At 43.5% G+C, this 19,505-nt stretch overlaps 1 protein-coding gene across 1 annotated transcript in view; it reads left to right on the forward strand.

The window, feature by feature from the left end:
• The first annotated feature begins 231 nt into the window (after nucleotides 1-231).
• The window catches only part of CDYL (chromodomain Y like), a 76,715-nt gene continuing 57,441 nt past the window's right edge, over nucleotides 232-19,505 (forward strand). Inside the window, exon 1 of the mRNA XM_056521076.1 lies at nucleotides 232-2,176. Within this exon, the coding sequence (XP_056377051.1) occupies nucleotides 2,153-2,176 (24 nt within the window). The 5' untranslated portion in view covers nucleotides 232-2,152. The remainder of the gene's footprint in view (nucleotides 2,177-19,505) is intronic.

A 19,505-nucleotide genomic window follows, 5' to 3' on the forward strand; every position in this document is an offset into this window, starting at 1 on the left:
CTATTAGTGTGACTCAATAAGCAATTATATAGCTGTTTTTTTTTTTTTGTAAGTATAAAGAAGCCTTTATATATATATATATATATATATATATATATATATAACAGTATGCCTAGGATATGCTTGTGAAGCCCTAGACCACTGTGTGCGCAGCTTCACAAGTATATTACTGGTGACAAGTACGCGTTAAATATGATTCTAACTTCAACGCAAACTGCTGCTGTTATACGTCTATATAGTGATTTAGTAGGGCAGGTTAGAGTTGGGGACTTTCAATATTATTTTGACAGATGATAAAATTTGGAATTTTTTTAACTAGAAAGTTTTTTATTTTTATTTTTTATTAGAACACCTTTGGTGAAGTCTGTCTATAACTAGTACCAATTTGGCATCAAAATAAGACGAAGGTTCTAGTAGCCAGTATTGGATACGATTTTGAGTGTTTAATTGATGTAGGTTTGTCGACCCTGAATGCTCCAAATATTTGCAATTCGTCTCTTTATCTTTGTTGACTTTGGCACTTAGGACACATCTTACCTCCTTTAGCACATCCACATCCTGTCAAATCAACACCTCTAACAGTTAAATCACCAAAAGCAAGATGCCTTCCCTTCTTGGTTATTGCATTAACTATACCTGACTAGGTTGAAACACCTAGTACCTTATGCAATAAAATTCTCCATCTTGGAAGTCCTGCACATAAAGGGCCATGTTTGCATCAGCGGCTACATATCTAGCTTAGAAAGAATGGCATAGGAATTATATAACGATCCAAAGTGCAAAATAAGCATGTTCGTAGTCTACGACTCGTATTCTCCCAGAACCGACAGATGTACCTTTCTCCTCTGCGGTGTTTATGGGAGAAAATTCTGCAGCCCATTATAGTCCACAACTGCCGGTCAAAGTGGTTCTTCTCATATCTCAAAAAGTCTATCGCCTCATAGTCTACAAGTGCAGACCAATGTGATTTTCTGATCAAACTCAATAGTTCTTTATAGTCCGCACACGCTGGCCAACATTGATCACCTGATTATTAGGAAACGCTACAGCTCCTTAAAGTATCACACGCATTGGCCAACATGGATCTCCCAATAGCTGAAAAATTCTATAGCTGGTCATAGTTTAAACACGCCGACCAAAATCACCTCCCTGCTAAAAACGAAGCTAACATGAATCCCCAGAGCTCCTCCTCATCCCTATACAATAGCAAACCATTTTGTGCCATTTGAAGTCCGATCTTTCCTACGATCAACACATTCCCAACAATTTTTCAACCCGGTGGAAGATCTCTGTTTGATAGGAAACACCTGTTTTCTTTGGGAACATTCACTAGCTCCCCATAAACTGTATGGTCAGGTGAAGCGGAGCCATCTTGCAGCACAAGACACAACACTACTGAGATGTCTTTAAGTCAAGAAAAACATGGAGTTTTACACTATATATGTAACCAATCAGTTTCCACCACTTGGATACCTCTGGAAACACGACAAAGTTAGGAGCTGTCCTACTGCTAGTTGAGGGAAGCAACAGGGTGCCTGGCAGGGGCTTAGGTGTGCTTGGTGTCACAGATGAGGTCACCCTTTAGACACGTCCAGTGCCATGAGCTTGGGGAAGCCATGTGGCAGCTGTGGGCTTGGAGGTGCCACCAGAAGACTCCCCACCACTCAAGCCCCGCTCCCCAGCGGAGGGAAAGTGGGTGTAAAATACGGGGGGTGGGTGCGAGTTGGAAGGACAATGGGAGGGGGCAGGAGGAGGGGAGAAACAGCGACCTAGCGACTCCGACGAAGAGGAAGGAGGGAGGGTGTAATAATGAAGGTGGGCGGTTCGGTGTTTGGTGCTGAAGGATACACTGAAGAAGAAGAAGATCGCTGAGCTCGGATCGCGCTTTTCCACCCGCCCTCCCCCTCCCTATCTGCGCTCGATTGTGGATCCTGTGGAGAGCCGGGAATCCGCCGGAGCGCTGAGTGTATACACATAGAGCGCTCGGTGTGCCCGTGTGAGTGTGCCCGAGTGAGTGTGTGAGGCGGCTGCGCAGCTCCTGTGCGCACACTACTAGCACACTGGCATTTCAGAGGAGGCCAAGCACACACAACTGAGAGAAAGTACTGTGCTCAGCCCGGCGGCGGCTCCCAGACCCCCGGACCCCACCAGCATGGCTTCCGAGGAACTCTATGAGGTACAGTAACCCGGGGAGCCCGGCCGGGGGCGGTTAGGAGGAGGGTGGGCAGACGTTGACCCTTGCAGGCAGGCAGCTCTTCTTCCCTTTTTCTCCTCACTCTCTCCCCCCCTCCTCCTCCTCCTCTCGTGTCCCCACATTCCGGGGAGTGTGTATCCCGGTAGTTGTGTGAGGAGTTAGTCCCGTCCCTGCTTCCTCCCACCGGCAGCTGCACCTTCCTCTTCCTCGTACTATGTGCGCCCAGATCAGCACTCATCAGCAAGCAGTTTGCTGGACAGAAATCGTGAGGAGAGCCAAGTGGTGGCCCGGCCTTCCTTCTCCTCCTCCTGTGATGAGGAAGATGAGGGGAGCAGCCGTGACAGTGACTTTGCTGTGTGAGTGTGGCTGCCATGGCTCCCGCAGGGGCTACGAGTTGGCTGAACACTTTGTAAACTCCTTGCACGACATCTGGGTGCAGGAGCCGGCCGCTGTCCCGGGCTGGAGGAGCAGTCATCCTTGTGAATGTGCTGAGGCAGCAGCAGGCACGTAGCGTGTGCGGGAGGGAGGGCAGACACGTGTGACTAGCTGCGGGGTCAAACTACTGGCCAAGTCTCTACCTGCTGCTGGGACTTGTAGTGGCACTCCCTCCATCTCCTCACTAGTCACGTGGTAATTATGGTGAGCCCACCATGGCATGGGTGCTTCCCAGTACTTTCCCCAGATAGCTGTAATGGTGGGGAAATGCCCAGCATCAGTTCATCCCTTGGCAAGCAGATGACCAACAAGTGGACACTTGTTGATACAAAGTATATAGCAGCATTTGGCTTCTTTATTGTAGCACAAGGGCATCCTGGATGTCATGTACAGGCCACAGTAGATGTTGAGCCATTGTTACTCAAAATATCCCACAGGAAATAAAGAGTTTCTATTCATCAAACGTGTTAATTCACTGTATCCATATAGAGCAGGGATGGATGGAGTACTGAAGACTTCAGGAGACATTAAAAAGTACCTGTCACCAAATAAACAGTTCTAAACTAACTCAGGCTATCTTCCCTAACTACTCCTAACACTCCTCCCACCCTTAAAAAAAATTCAGAGCTTTAAAAAGCTGTATATGTTACATTTTATTCTTGCTCACACAGTGCAATTTCCCAGCAGGAGAAAGTTGGTATTTCCCAGCAGGCATGATATCACTGAAGCCTGCTGGGGGACCACTTCCGCCCTCACATGGTTGCAGCGCTGTGATGAATAGAAGACCTCAGGCTCTGTGCATGTTTCAGTCTGTTGCTATCAGTGAGGCTCTCCTGCAGCTTTCAGTCTGTGCAGCTTTCTGTGAGAATCTGTGGAGCTTTCACTTTCTGTGCCGCTCTCAATCAAGTTCAGTGCAGAGAAGCACTTCCTGAATTTGGACTCCTGCCAGGCCAGGAGGAGACCAAACTCACTGTATTAAATTTGACAGGGAATAGAACAGAGCCACCTAGTGGCTGTTTTTAATATTCAATTTTAAACTTATTTATGTTGATAATTTTATTAGCAAGTGAATGGAAAAGTGTCTGCTAATTACACCAGGAACACTATATTAAAAGTTTTATTTGGTGACAGGTCCTCTTTAAGACCCTTCCAGCAATCAGGCTGGGTTCACACTGCAATTAGCAGGGTCCGTTTAACATAAGTGATATGCCTCTGTGAATATACTAGTTGGATCCATAGAGCCCCCATTTACCCAACAGAGGCAGAAAGTGTAATTTGCCCTCTATTCGGGACTTATGCGTCTTGGTTTGCAGGGTGGAATGGTGCACTATTTCATTTTGTTAAAAAAACAAACTTGTTCCATGTGTTTTTTTTTACTTCGGATCTATACATCAGTGACTCCAATCAACAAATACGTATGACAGGCACTGCTTAGACGAAAACCCCAGCAAAAAAACTTATTTTGCCATTATGCCGAGGCTACCGCAACTAAACTTTTATAAACTTTAAAGGAGAACTGCAGCACAAATCTTTTAATGTTTCCTGTGCCCGGGCTGCAAAAACAAAAAAACTAACTTTTTAACTCACCTTCCTACGCTCCCCCGTTGCGCCGATATCGGCATCCCATTCCTCCGCTGCAGCTCTGCTCCCTGCTTCCTAGGCTCGGAATGTCACACTACAACCAGCATATCGCCGGCCGCAGCGATGTCCCGCCCTGGCCGGTGATAGGCTGAGTGAGCAGCAGCGAGGGAATTGGACGCTGATATCGGCGCAACAGGGTAATGTAGGAAGGTGAGTTAAAGGGGTACTCCACCCCCTAGACATCTTATCCCTGGAGTCGTGACGTCACGAACTTCCGTTCCCGTGGTTGGGACCCAGACCCTCCAGCGCTTCCGGACAAGAAACAGGTGGGTGCCGCATGCTATATTGCGGCGGGACCCCCGATAAGACATCTTATCCCCTATCCTTTGGATAGGGGATAAGATGTCTAGGGGTGGAGTACCCCCTTTAAAGTTTTGTTTTTTTATTTTTCTTTGCAGCCTGGGCACAGGGAAAGTTAAAAGATTTGCACCACAGTTCTCTTTTAACTGATCTTTCTCCCCTGGTGCCACCGATATTGCTCTACCATTCCTCATGCCCTGGTCTTCTTTCTGCTTTTGATGCCTGTTCAGCAACTCGCCAACCACAATGATTTCCCAACTTGGGTGGTGATTGGCTGAGCAGCAGTGTGATGTTACGGATGTAGGCACCAGGAAGAAGGCCAGGCCCATGCTAAATACATCGCACTGCCGCACAATCACTGGCCAAGTTGGGACATCGCTGTGAGCGGCGATTAGCTGAGTGCAGTGTGATGTGCCAGGCATCAAAAGCAGGGAGAAGACCAGGGCTGGTTGATAGGGGATCAATTCCAGCAGCATTGGGGGAGTGTGGGAGGTAAATTAAGCTTTATTATTTTAGTTGCAGCAGCTTAGGCATAATGGCAAAATAAAAATTCTCCTTTAACACATTGTGAACTAAGCCTTGGCAGCTATGTAGCAAGAGCTTGCTTAAACATCCATAGAAAGTAATGCAAAGATATCAGAAATTTCAAGGAGCGTGCGGCACATAATGCAGGCTTGATATAAGATGAAAGGCGTTGTCCATCGTGAGAAAAAGTTATTCACGTTAGTTTAAAAAAAGATTTCCTGAGACTATGGCTGCATTCACATTATAAGAGATAAATAACCCGTGAAGAGGAAGAGATGATAAATAACCCGTGAAGAGGAAGAGTGGAGCAGTTGCCCATAACAACCATGTTTTGGTAAATCTCCCTCTATGGTTTTGCATTACGTTGGGCAATGAGCCAGCATCCCGTCAATGTATTGCCAATGAGTCAGATGTAGTCTTATTGTTGCTACTTTAAATCCATTACCCAATTGCATACGTTGTGCAACACTAAAAAAAAACTTGTTTTTTAAGTCCTACACAGAAAGCACATTCTGGAAATGTGCGACCCATTGAAGTCTATGAGCCCGTTGGCAACATGTTGTGCTATACCTCAGCATGATATGATTGGGGTCTTACTAATATACTGGAATCATGAAAGCTGCTTCCTTCTCAAAAGCTTTGATCCTGGATTTGCCTAAACATATCAGAGCACTTCCTGCCTGTTTTCTATGTAGAGAACATGTATGAAGGGGGCTGGAAAAGCCTGCCCCCCCCCCTTTTTTTTTTTTTTTTTTAATACAGCTTCGGTTAAAAGGCAACTGTGGCTGTGACAAGGGTTGTGTTAGCAAAAAATAGCCATGTTGCTGTGCATGTAATTGCCGTGTAAGAATCAGTGAATGGGGTCTTATTGGGGGAGATTTATCAAAACCTGTCCAGAGGAAAAGTTGCCCATAGCAACCAATCGGATCGCTTTAATTTTTAAGAGGCCTTGTTAATGTTAAAAATGAAAGAAGCTATCTGATTGGTTGCTATGGGCAACGTTTCCTCTGGACAGGTTTTGATAAATCTTTTGACCCACAAGTAGATACCAGCAAGACCAGATGGGGCTAAAAGCTTAAAAATGAATGGATTTTATATCACGTGGGCCCAGGTTTACCAATTTGTCAGGACAGAATCTGTCTGGTTTTCTCATAGCAACCAACTAATGCCCAGCTTTCAGTTTACCAGAGATTTTTACGATATGAAACATGAGCTGTGATTGGTTATTATGAGAAAGCAAGATAGATTTATAAATCTGGGCCACTGACTTTTTAAGCATTTTTTTTTTACCTCTTAATGACAGCCGATACCCCTTTTAGTGTCAATGGGTGGTCATTGTATATAGAGGAGTTGAGTGCTCAATATACTGTGGGTGTTAACTGTATCTACAGCCAACACCTGAACCTGCAACAATCAATAATGATTGTGGCATGCAGAGAGTAAACTGTCAGTGGTCGAACTGACATCCCTGCGACACAATCGCGTGGTGTCCATTGGTTACCAGGGCAGCCAAAGACCTTCTGAAGGCCTCTGTGCCTGCCATAGGGAAATCATCTTGTACAAATGACTGCTTATAGAAATCCCCTTGAGGGACAAGAAAATTTAATAAATGAATATATGTATAATGGCAGTTATAAAAATTCTAATGACCACCATATTCTATTTTTAAAATAAAATTAAACATATTTGGGATTGCCACATTGTGGAAATGTCTAACTATGAAATATAGTGTTATTGATCTTGCACAGCATAAACAAAAATAAATTCCAGAATCTCAGAAGAAAATTTTGAAAAAAAATATGTTTAAAAAGGTGCAGAACATATTCTGGTAAAATGACGAGAAAAAAATTTGCCCTCATGGGGCTCTGTATATTTCTCTTAAATGATACAGTTACAAACATGGAAAAAACGCTGATTGGGGAAGGGGTTCAGGGATGTGGAATTCCTATCGCCCGACACCCGGGTCATGCAGTTCCGGGTGCCGGGCAGGGGAATTTTTCAGGCCCTTATCCCCTGCTTCAGGCAAGTAGGACCGGATCTGAAAGCACCCAACAGGCACGGCGACGCTCAGAGGGGAGTATGGAGAAGGCTCCGGACTTGTGCCTGCTCCCTACTCCGCTGGGGACTGCCGCTAATGGCCAGCATGCGACAATTGCTGCGGCTGACTATTAACCCTTTAGATTGCCGCTGCAAAAGCTGACAGCGGCGTCTAAAAGGACATGTGAATGCTCCCTGGTGGGCTATTGGGGTGGATCCCACTATAGAGGTAGCCGGAGGGCTTACCTCTGTTCCCTGGTGTCTGTGGCTCTGTCATTGATAGATCCTGGCTGGACTAGGTTCTATCTACGGAGTTCAATAGAACTCTATTGATCTGTATGAGGAATCTAATGATTCCACCTATAAAAGACACATATTAACCCCTTCCATATTAAAAGTTTAAATAAACCCCTTTTCCTATATAAAAACATGTTAACATAATAAAGATACATGTATTTGGTATCACTGCGTGCGTAATTGTACAAACTATTAAAATATAACATTATGTATCCCGTACGGTAAATGACATAAATATATAAAAAAAATACCAAACCACAGAATTGCAATTTTTATAATATCCCAGAAAAAAAGTTAAACGCGATTTTAAAAAGTCAGGTCAATACCAAAATGGTACAGCTACAAAAAGCAAATTAAGGTGCAAAAAAATGAGCCCTCATATAGCCTCTTATGCGGGGGGGGGGGTCTTGTAGAGAAAAGCAAAGCTACAGTGGTCAGAAAATGGCAGGTAAAACATTTTCAAAAAAGTTCAGAATTTTTTTTAAATTAGTAAAACATGACGGAAACTATACAATTCTGGTATTGCTGTAACCAGGCCAGTCTAAAGTATCAAAATAACATTTTAGCTCAACCACAAGGTAAATGGCGAAGAAAGGAAAACCACCAAATTTGCTAAATTATCTTCTACTATTTCAATTTCACTTCACCAATATTTTTTTAGCTTTGGAGCATGTGTTATGGAAAAATGAAAAGGTAGTTATTTATGGCTATTATTGCGCGAGAAGGAAAAAAACGAGAGTGTAAAAGCAAAAAATGGCCCGGACACTTGGATAATCATGAGGGTCAAGTAGATTTTGCACTGTTTTAGTTTTTTTATTACATTTTCACACCCCTGGGGTTTAATAGGAATTGCCTTGTAATATTATGGCAGGTCCTCCTTAGAGTTGTAGAAGTGATCCTATACTTCTATTCAGAGCAATTAGGTAATGAAAACTTAGTGATGTACCCCCATATATCTGTATATTGAGTATGTCATGATTTGGTAGCCTGTAGTAAGAGTCTTGTTATCACAATACATACTGTGCAGACTACCTGCAAACTACATTTTCTCTAGGAAAAGGACAGCAACAGCTTTTGGGTACAGGTGACTAGCCTCCTAAAAGAAATTTTATGCATTTGTTGCTTCAGGTGAGGTCCTGACTGGGGTCAGGGTTCCTGCCAGGTGAAGTTTCACCCAGGCAGGGCTTTTCCTAAAAAAAAAATTCGGAGGCGATGGCTTATGTGTTTACTAGAGATGTTTGATTTGTGTGATGGAAATGGGGGAAAAAAAACTGTAACATCTACACTTATCCCCTATCCTGTGGATAAGGGATAAGTGTTAATCACGCTGCAGATGTCCTTTAAGGTCCAAGCATATTTTGGCCTTAACCTGTTCAGGATGCAGGGCGTATGGGTACACCCTTGTGTCCTGAGCATGCTTCAAACCCTGTGGGTCCCAACTGCTTTCAGTAGCCAGGACCCAGGGTTAATGCAGGGCATCACCGATGGGGACGATGCCCGGCATTAACCCTTCAGACGCCACAATCATAGCTGATGCCGGCGTCTAAAATAAAAGTAAAATTATCCTGGCAGCTCAGCAGGGCTGATCAGGACCATCGCAATTAAATCGTGGGTCCTGATCAGCTGAGTGGATGGTGGTAGGGCCCTTACCTGCCTCCTAGCTGTCCGATCGGTGCTCTGATCCTCCCAGCCAGCCATGGAAGGCTGGAGCAGCAGAGCACAGATAACACTGATCACTGCTATGCTATGGCTATCTTCAGATTGCATGTTATAGCCCATTATAGGGGCTAAAAAAAAAAAATTGTAAATGTGAATTAACCCCTTCCCTAATAAAAGTTTAAATCACCCCCCTTTTCCCATTTTTAAAAATAAAATAATGTAATCAAAAATAAACATAATCATGTGGTACCGCCGCATGTGTAAATGTCCAACCTATTAAAATATAAGGTTAGTTAAACCGCTCGGTGGAAAACTGTGCATTTTTGATCACTTCATATACCATAAAAAAAAAAAAAGCAATCAAAAAGTTTCATCAATATAAAAATGGTACCATTAAAATCTACAGATCACGGCGCAAAGATTGAGCCCTCATATAGCCCTGTATGCGGAATAATAAAAAAAAAATTATAGAGGTCAGAAGAGGACAATTTTAAATATACAAATTTTTGTGCATTTGCAGGTGAAACTTGAACAATTTGAATATTGTGCAAAAGTCCATTGTATTTCATTAACTCCTTAACGACGCAGGACGTATATTTCCGCCGGCTCCCGCGATATGCCGCGGGGTCACGCGGTGTCCCCGCATCATATCGGGTCGGTCCTGGCGGCTATCAACGGCCGGGACCCGCGGCTAATACAGGACATCACCGATCGCGGTGATGCCCTGTATTAACCCTTCAGACGCGGCGATCAAAGCTGACCGCCGCGTTTGAAGTGAAAGTATCCCGGCTGCTCAGTCGGGCTGTTCGGGACCGCCGCGGTGAAATCGCGTCGTCCCGAACAGCTTACAGGACACCGGGAGGGACCTTACCTGCCTCATCGGTGTCCGATCGACGAATGACTGCTCCGTGCCGTGCCAGGCAGGAGCAGTCAAGCGCCGATAACACTGATCACAGGCTTGTTAATACACGCCAGTGATCAGCATGAGAGATCAGTGTGTGCAGTGTTATAGCCCCCTATGGGAGCTATAACACTGCAAAAAAAAGGGGGGAAAAGTGTTTAATAAAGGTCATTTAACCCCTTCCCTAATAAAGTTTGAATCACCCCCCTTTTCCCATAAAAAAAATAAGTGTAAATAAAAAAAACATATGTGGTATCACCGTGTGCGTAAATGTCCGAACTATAAAAATATATCATTAATTAAACCGCACGGTCAATAGCGTACGCGCAAAAAAAAAATTCAAAGTCCAAAAAAGCTTATTTTTTGTCACTTTTTATACCATTAAAAAATGAATAAAAAGTGATCAAAAAGTCCGATCAAAACAAAAATCGGACTGATAAAAACTTCAGATCACGGCGCAAAAAATGAGTCCTCATACCCCCCTGTACGTGGAAAAATAAAAAAGTTATATGGGTCAGAAGATGACATTTTTAAACGTATAAATTTTCCTGCATGTAGTTATGATTTTTTCCAGGAGTATGACAAAATCAAACCTATATAAGTAGGGTATCATTTTAACCATATGGACCTACAGAATAATAAGGTGTCATTTTTACTGAAATATGCACTGCTTAGGAATGGAAGCCCCCAAAATTTACAAAATGGCGTTTTTTCGTCGATTTTGCCGCACAATGATTTTTTTTCCCATTTCGACGTGCATTTTTGGGTAGAATTGGTGACGCAAAAAATAAGCCATAATATGGATTTTTAGGTGGAAAATTGAAAGGGTTATGATTTTTAAAAGGTAAGGAGGAAAAAACGAAAGTGCAAAAACTGAAAAACCCTGAGTCCTTAAGGGGTTAAAGGGGTTATCCACCATAAGGGGATTTTAGTATGTACCTGGCAGACAGTAATGGACATGCTTAGGAAGGATCTGCGCTTGTCTTGGGGCTAAATGGTTATATCATGAGATTACCAAAACACTGTGGCTAGCTTTCTGTGAACTTGTATTTCCTGTTAGAATTTTCTTTTTTTGACTACAAATCCCACAATTCCATTTTCCTCCCTCCCACACATCAGCCACCCCACCCATTGAAACAAAAGACCTGTGGTTTTCAATCAGGATGCCTAAAGCTGTTGCATTAGTTGCAGATTGATCTCTCTCCCACCAAGCGATCCCTCCACCCATTGAAGCAGACAGGCTCCCGGTCATCAGCTGACTAGTGAGTCAGGTCTCGACCGCATTGCAACCTTGGAAAAATCAGACAGCAGTCATTTTGTATGCTGTTAAAAATAAATATTGGAGTGAAAATCACAGAAGAATTGTGAGAAAACCATCACACACAGGTACAGACACTATATTATGAGCTACACTAACTTTACAGCCCCTGTAGCATAGCCAAATTAAAACGAATCCTGGAATACCCCTTTAATGCAACTTAACCCCTTAAGGACTCAGCCCATTTTGGCCTTAAGGACTCAGACAATTTAATTTTTACGTTTTCATTTTTTCCTCCTCGCCTTCTAAAAATCATAACTCTTTTATATTTTCATCCACAGACTAGTATGAGGGCTTGTTTTTTGCGCGACCAGTTGTCCTTTGTAATGACATCACTCATTATATCATAAAATGTATGGCGCAACCAAAAAACACTATTTTTGTGGGGAAATTAAAACGAAAAACGCAATTTTGCTAATTTTGGAAGGTTTTGTTTTCACGCCGTACAATTTCTGGTAAAAATGACATGTGTTCTTTATTCTGAGGGTCAATACGATTAAAATGATAACCATTATTATATACTTTTATATTATTGTTGCGCTTAAAAAAAATCACAAACTTTTTAACCAAATTAGTACGTTTATAATCCCTTTATTTTGATGACCTATAACTTTTTTATTTTTCCGTATAAGCGGCGGTATGGGGGCTCATTTTTTGCGCCATGATCTGTACTTTTTTTTGATACCACATTTGTATATAAAAAACTTTTAATACATTTTTTATAATTTTTTTTTTTAATAAAATGTATTAAAAAAGTAGGAATTTTGGACTTTTTAAATTTTTTTTCGTTCACGCCGTTCACCGTACGGGATCATTAACATTTTATTTTAATAGTTCGCACATTTACGCATGCGGCGATACCAAATATGTCTATAAAAAATGTTTTTTACGCTTTTTGGGGGTAAAATAGGAAAAAACGGACGTTTTACTTTTTTATTGGGGGAGGGGATTTTTCACTTTTTTTTTACTTTTACATTTTTTTACATTTTTTTTTACACTTGAATAGTCCCCATAGGGGACTATTCATAGCAATACCATGATTGCTAATACTGATCTGTTCTATGTATAGGACATAGAACAGATCAGTATTATCGGTCATCTCCTGCTCTGGTCTGCTCGATCACAGACCAGAGCAGGAGACGCCGGGAGCCGCACGGAGGAAGGAGAGGGGACCTCCGTGCGGCGTTATGAATGATCGGATCCCCGCAGCAGCGCTGCGGGCGATCCGATCGTTCATTTTAATCGCGAACTGCCGCAGATGCCGGGATCTGTATTGATCCCGGCACCTGAGGGGTTAATGGCGGACGCCCGCGAGATCGCGGGCGTCGGCCATTGCCGGCAGGTCCCTGGCTGCGATCAGCAGCCGGGATCAGCCGCGCATGACACGGGCATCGCTCCGATGCCCGCGGTTATGCTTAGGACGTAAATGTACGTCCTGGTGCGTTAAGTACCACCTCACCAGGACGTACATTTACGTCCTGCGTCCTTAAGGGGTTAAAGGAAAAGGAAGCATGAAGTGCTCCAAAATCTCCTGGTAGACGGATGCGTTGACTCTGGACTTAATAAAGCACAGTGGCTCAACACCAGCAGATGACATGGCTCCCCAAATCATAGTAATTTGGGGGGGGGGGGGGGGGTTCATGAGCTGTAAGTCATTATCATCACAATTGACAAATCACAGGTTGAACTATGTTGCTTTGCATGTAATGAGACTCATATATTAGTTTCACCTTTTAAGTTGCATTACTGAAATAAAATGAACCTTGTTCGATATTACATTTTTTTTTTAAGTTTCTTCTGTAGTTATAATTTTTTTAAAGTAGTAAAATAAATCCTACATAAATTGGTTATCCTTGTAATCATATGGACCTACAGAATAAAGATAAAGTGTCAGTTTTACCGAAAATTGCACTGTGTAGAAACGGAAGCCCCCAAAATGTACAAAATGGAGTTTTTCAATTTCACCCCACAAATATATTTTCTTGGTTTTGCAGTAGATTTTGTTATTAAATGATTGACGTCATTACAAAGTACAATTGGTGACGCAAAAAAAAAAAGCCCTGGGATGTCCCGATCGGAACTCTTACTCGGTCTTAAGAAAATTATTTTTTTAAGTACTTGTCGATACCAATTACCAATACGGATATGGTTTTTTTATTTATTTATTTTTTTTTTTAAGGGGAAAAAGTGTGGCATTTTTTAAGTTATTATTAGAGGAAGAGCTTTTTTCTATAAAAAAAAAAAGTTTTTTACTAAAAACTTTTTGAAAAATGGGGGATTCAAACTTTTATTAGGGAAGGAATTAACTCACATTTATTTATCTATTTTTACACTTTTTTTTAAAACTAGTTGGGGATGCCGGGATAGTTTCAGCCGGGATAGTTTCACTTTCGCTTCAGACGCGGAGGTCAGCTTTGATCGCCGAGTCTGAAGGGTTAATACAGGGCATCACCGCGATTGTTGATGTCCTGTATTAGCCGCGGGTTCCGGCCGTTGATGGCCTCTTGGACCGCCGTGATATGACGGGGGGTCACCGCGTGACCCCGAGGCATATCGCGGGAGCCGGCGGAGGACGTAAATATACGTCCTTCGTCGTTAAGGGGTTAAAATACCAAAAAAATTACCTTTTAGTCCACGTGGTCAGTCACCAGTTCTTGACAACACTGGAAAGAAAAGGTGCTAACAAGGGTTTGCAAAGATAGCAGTCCTAGCCTCTGTATTGTTAATAATGATCCGGAAAGTATTCTGTTACATATGCAATGCCGTATAAGCAACCATTATTTACTTATTTCTGCAGACATTTGCAGGTCATATCATAAAGATCCCTTTGTTCAATGAGAACATTTATCAATAGTGGCAATCATAATGCAACTGCTGGCAAATTTATTAGAATTCTGCACATAGCAAAATATATTTGGCACAATTTACTAGGCTTGTTAGTCAAATGTTTCTTCGTTACACCACCTCATGGTTGGTCTATGTGTATGCCAGTAATCTAGAGCAATACTTCAGATTTTGGCCTGTTATATGGCTCTTCTTAGCTGCTACTTTCTCTTTAAAGCTTTCAAGGTACTGTAGGAGTAAAAATTGATAGGGTTCTGTTTGGCTCACATTAAGCATTGCATATTTCAATTAAATTTTTTGGTACAAATCTAGTACATTTTGCTTAGTAAATCTCTGGAGAAAACATGTCTGGTGCTTGTAAAATAACAGAGCGTTGACTAGTGCTGGGCGGTATACCGCTTCATATCGAATACCGAAATTTTTTTCCTGCACAATATACATTTTTACTATACCGCAATACCGGTCAGGTCCCTCCCCCCTCAAATGAATAAATTATCAGCTGCAGCGGCTGTCCCCACATCGGGGAAATAATTATATGTTCTCCCCGTCCTCCTGTGAGCTGTTGGCGCTATAAATTAATGAGATGCCGGCCGCTGCGCTTTAAATGGTTAAGGTGCCAGCTGCCTGCACTTCAAATGGTTAGGTTGCCGTCCGCCTGCGCTTTAAATGGTTAGGTTTCTGGCTGCGGCGCTTTAAATGAATGACATGCGAGCAGCGGAAAGCTGTCACATCCCCCTGTAAGCGCTAAAAGCCTGGCTTTTAGCGTTTGCAGGAGGAGGTGATAGCTTCCGGCTCGCAACTTAATCGTTTCTAGCACCGCGGCCGGTGTGAGGTGGAATTTTGCAACCTCACGCCGGCATCTCATTCATTTAAAGCGCAGGAGCCCGGCAACTTAACCATTTAAGGTGCAGCGGCTGGCAACTGGGGGGGTATACCGCTAAATACCGTGGAACCACCATAACTTACAAAAATACAGTGAAATGCATTTTTGGTCATACCGCCCAGCACTAGCCTTGACACTTGTCCACTTTAAAGAGGTATTCCGCCTTTAGACATCTTATCCCCTATCCAAAGGACTTGACATACACATGAATGTAGACATAAATAGAGGGGGTGTGGCGTGACGTCATGTCTCAGAAACTCAGCGTTTCCGAGACTGGAGCAGCACCCGGCACAGAATGCCAGGTGTTGAACGGAGATCGTGGGGGTCCATGTGGCATAACCCCCACGATCAGACATCTTAACCCCTATCCTTTGGATAGAGGATGAGATGTCTAAGGGAGAAATGCCCCTTTAAGCTCCCATTTTAAACACAAAATTCCAAGTAGAGGAGATTACTATTGAATATTACGGTGGTTGACAATATCACTAGAGAAAATTGCAGACCAATAATGGCCAAAGATCTGGCTCCATGTGCTTCCACTTCAACAAAATTTTGGGGTCCAGCTTGAGTGGACAGAGAGGGTCTCCACCTGCCATTGTCCAGTCTAATCTGCTCTCCTTCCATGCAGAAAGCCATAGCAGCCTATATAGTGGAGTGCCGATAATACAGATCGATGCTGGGCTATGGCAGAGTCTGCCTCAGGCTGCAGTCCAATATTTTTTTAGTCCCAATGGGCCCTATGCTCATATTCGGAGGGCTGACCCTTCTGATGATGTCTCTTTTGTTACATTCATTTTAAGTCCACTGTCTTTATATTTGTTTCCCACAAAAAGCTGCATGGAATTCACTTTTTTTTGGGATATCCTCACAGCCTCTTTCTCAGCCCTTTTCAGGTGCCCTTGTGTTTCAGGGTCCAACACAGGGGTCTCAAATTATCTGGGGGCCACTGGAGATAGCGGCTGGGTGAGGCTGGGCCGCATGCGCCCCTCACATATAATGCCCCCATCATGTGCCCCTCACATACAATGCCCCCATCATGCGCCCCTCACGTATACTGCCCCATCATGCGCCCCTCACTTATAATGCCCCATCATGCGCCCCTCACGTATAATGCCCCCATCATGCGCCCCTCACGTATACTGCCCCATCATGCGCCCCTCACTTATAATGCCCCATCATGCGCCCCTCACGTATAATGCCCCCATCATGCGCCCCTCACGTATAATGCCCCCATCATGCGCCCCTCACGTATAATGCCCCCATCATGCGCCCCTCACGTATAATGCCCCCATCATGCGCCCCTCACGTATAACGCCCCCATCATGCGCCCCTCACGTATAACCCCCCCATCATGCGCCCCTCACATATAATGCCTCCATCATACGCCCCTCACATATACAAAGCCCCCATCATGCGCCCCTCACATATACAAAGCCCCCATCATGCGCCCCTCACATATACAAAGCCCCCATCATGCGCCCCTCACATATACAAAGCCCCCATCATGCGCCCCTCACATATATAAAGCCCCCATCATGCGCCCCTCACATATATAAAGCCCCCATCATGCGCCCCTCACATATATAAAGCCCCCATCATGCGCCCCTCACATATATAAAGCCCCCATCATGCGCCCCTCACATATATAAAGCCCCCATCATGCGCCCCTCACATATATAAAGCCCCCATCATGCGCCCCTCACATATATAAAGCCCACATCATGCGCCCCTCACATATATAAAGCCCACATCATGCGCCCCTCACATATATAATGCCCACATCATGCGCCCCTCACATATAATGCCTCCATCATTAGCTTGTATGTAGATAAAATTCTCAGGGAATTTGTAACGACCTTACCGTCCTTTGTCAGGGACACTATGGACTTTCTGAGGAGGTTAAAGAATGTCCCAGTGGATGATTCCATGTATCTAGCCAGTATCAATGTCAAATCCCTCTATAGCTCGATCCCTCATGATAAAGGGATCGAAGCTGTGGAATTTTTTTCTGCAATCAAGAGGAAATTTCTTTAGATCTCATAATGCATTTGTCATCAAGTTGTTACAATTTATCCTTACACATAATTTCTTTTTGTTTGACCGTCTCTTCTTCCACCAACTCAGGGGTACTGCAATGGGGAGCCCCTGCGCCGCCACATACGCAAATCTACTCCCGGGTTGGTGGGAGGACAAGACGGTGTTTCCCCCAGAGGAGACTGTCTGGTCCTCCCACATCCATTTATGGATGAGGTATATAGACGACATCTTTATCCTCTGGGGTTGTAGTATTAGTGAATTCCAAGAATTCATGAATACTCTGAATAATAATCAGATCGGCCTTTTCTTTACATCTGAAATACATCTGCAGGAATTATCATACCTGGATGTAAAGGTTTTCAAGAACAACGAAGGAGGTATTTCTACCACTCTATATAGAAAAGCAACCTCAACGAATTCCTTACTTCATTGGACTAGTCGCCATCCCACAGCTCTAAAAGGAGGTATTCCTAAAGGGCAGTACATGAGACTGCGAAGAAACTGCTCCTCCGATGAAGATTTTAGGCTTACCGCTAATACATTACGCCGACGGTTTGAGGAAAGGGGATATCCAATGGAAACCTTGAGACCGGCATTTTCGCATGCTATACAAACTAATCGAGAGTCACTTTTATCCCCGAAGCCTGAAAAAACATTGGATGGCCTGACCCGAATTATTGGCAGGTATGATAAGTCACATATGGTGTATAATATCATTGCCAAGCATTGGAAGGTCTTACAGGCAGATCCTTTATTAGACAGGGTGATCTCAGAGAGACCCCTGATAACATATCGGAAGGGCCAAAGCATCCGCGATAGGCTAGTTCATAGCCACTACACTAGACCTAAACCCGCAGGAACATGGCTTACATCTAAACCCTCTGGGACGTTCCCGTGCGGTGCGTGTATTGCGTGTCCTCATGTGGCTAAACGGAATGGGGTCGTCAGTTCCAACAAAGGACAGCTTTTCACTTCTAGGGAATTCGCTAATTGCAGATCAAAAGGCCTGATCTATATATGCCAGTGTCCTTGTCCTAAGGACTATGTGGGGAAGACCCTGAGGGAGCTCAGACGGCGAGTGGGTGAGCACCTGGGCGACATTCGCCATAGAAGGAATACCTCCATATCCAAACATATGCATGAACATCATGGGGGCGAGTACACTGGTCTTAAGTTTTTTGTTTTGGAAATTGTGTGTCCGTCCCCTCGAAAGGGGAATTTTGATAAGATTCTGTTGCAGAAAGAACTACAATGGATATTTCGGGTGAGGTCATTTGCCCCACACGGTCTTAATGAGGCATTGGCCTTTAACTGTTTTATTTGAGCTCCTAGGGTTGATTCCATAGGAAATTTCCTATTGTAGTGGTGCCTTATTTTGTTATCTATTTTGGAGAGCTGTCTTTTGTTAGATTTAGTTATTAGGGTCTCCGATCACTATTACGTTTTTCCTGTCTATGAGTACGGTCCAGTCCTGGTTTCATCTGCACATGATAGTGCATTATCTGTGTCATATATATGGTAGCAATATAGCTTCATCGATTGCTGACCATATTTATCATTATATATCCTTTTTGCCCCATGTATTATGTTCTCCGTGTGTTGGAATCAATATATATTTATTTATCTTCAGCTTAATTAATCCTCATGACCAGCCCTATAATTTGTTTAGAATGAGGGATTGGTGTTATTATAGCCCAGCGGTTTATCTATTTTACCGTTATGGGGCGTGCTATGAGTAAATACCAATCCATCTATCACTGGCCTGATACCAACAGCGAGGATTGTGCGCCGCTCTGATTGGCTATAATATAAGCCTATTACAAGTCTGCGTACCTGGTTTCCCTAGTTACCCACAGCAGACAAATCGTCGATTACCGGAAGTGATGTAGGGGGTCACTTCCGGCAGTTGATACGCACGCTGGAGGACGTTGTATGTATGCGGTCCAGCTATGACCAATAGGGAAGAAGGAGGCGTGTCATTAGACCGGTATGTTCATAAAGAACGCTTTATAGCGTTGTATCGCCGCCACCCCTAGCTGGACCATGAGTACAGGAGCTCCGGTGGATCGAGCCTGATCGGTTATATCTCTCTCCTGATGATCCGTAACCGGGAGAAACGCGTTGAGAGCGATTGAATATCTAGATGCATCCTTTGCTCACTTGAGTATCCACCTTATTTATCCTACTATTTGCTACTGCTAATAATTGCATAACTAATTCAGAATGAGATGGTATATGTGTCTTTAAGTTGATCTATAGTTTTGCGGCACGGCTGTCCTTTGTATGTACAATTATTGTGCCCTGATTGGGGGAACCCTGGAGATGACAGCATGGTCTCGTAGTATCAGCATATCTAAGAAGTATGATAGTCTCTGTATATCTGAGAATTATAATAATTTCTGCTGTTTGGTGCCTGGTGAATATTGATAAGGAT

Source organism: Hyla sarda, chromosome 5, assembly GCF_029499605.1.
Source record: "Hyla sarda isolate aHylSar1 chromosome 5, aHylSar1.hap1, whole genome shotgun sequence".
NCBI classification, from domain to species: Eukaryota; Metazoa; Chordata; class Amphibia; order Anura; family Hylidae; genus Hyla; species Hyla sarda.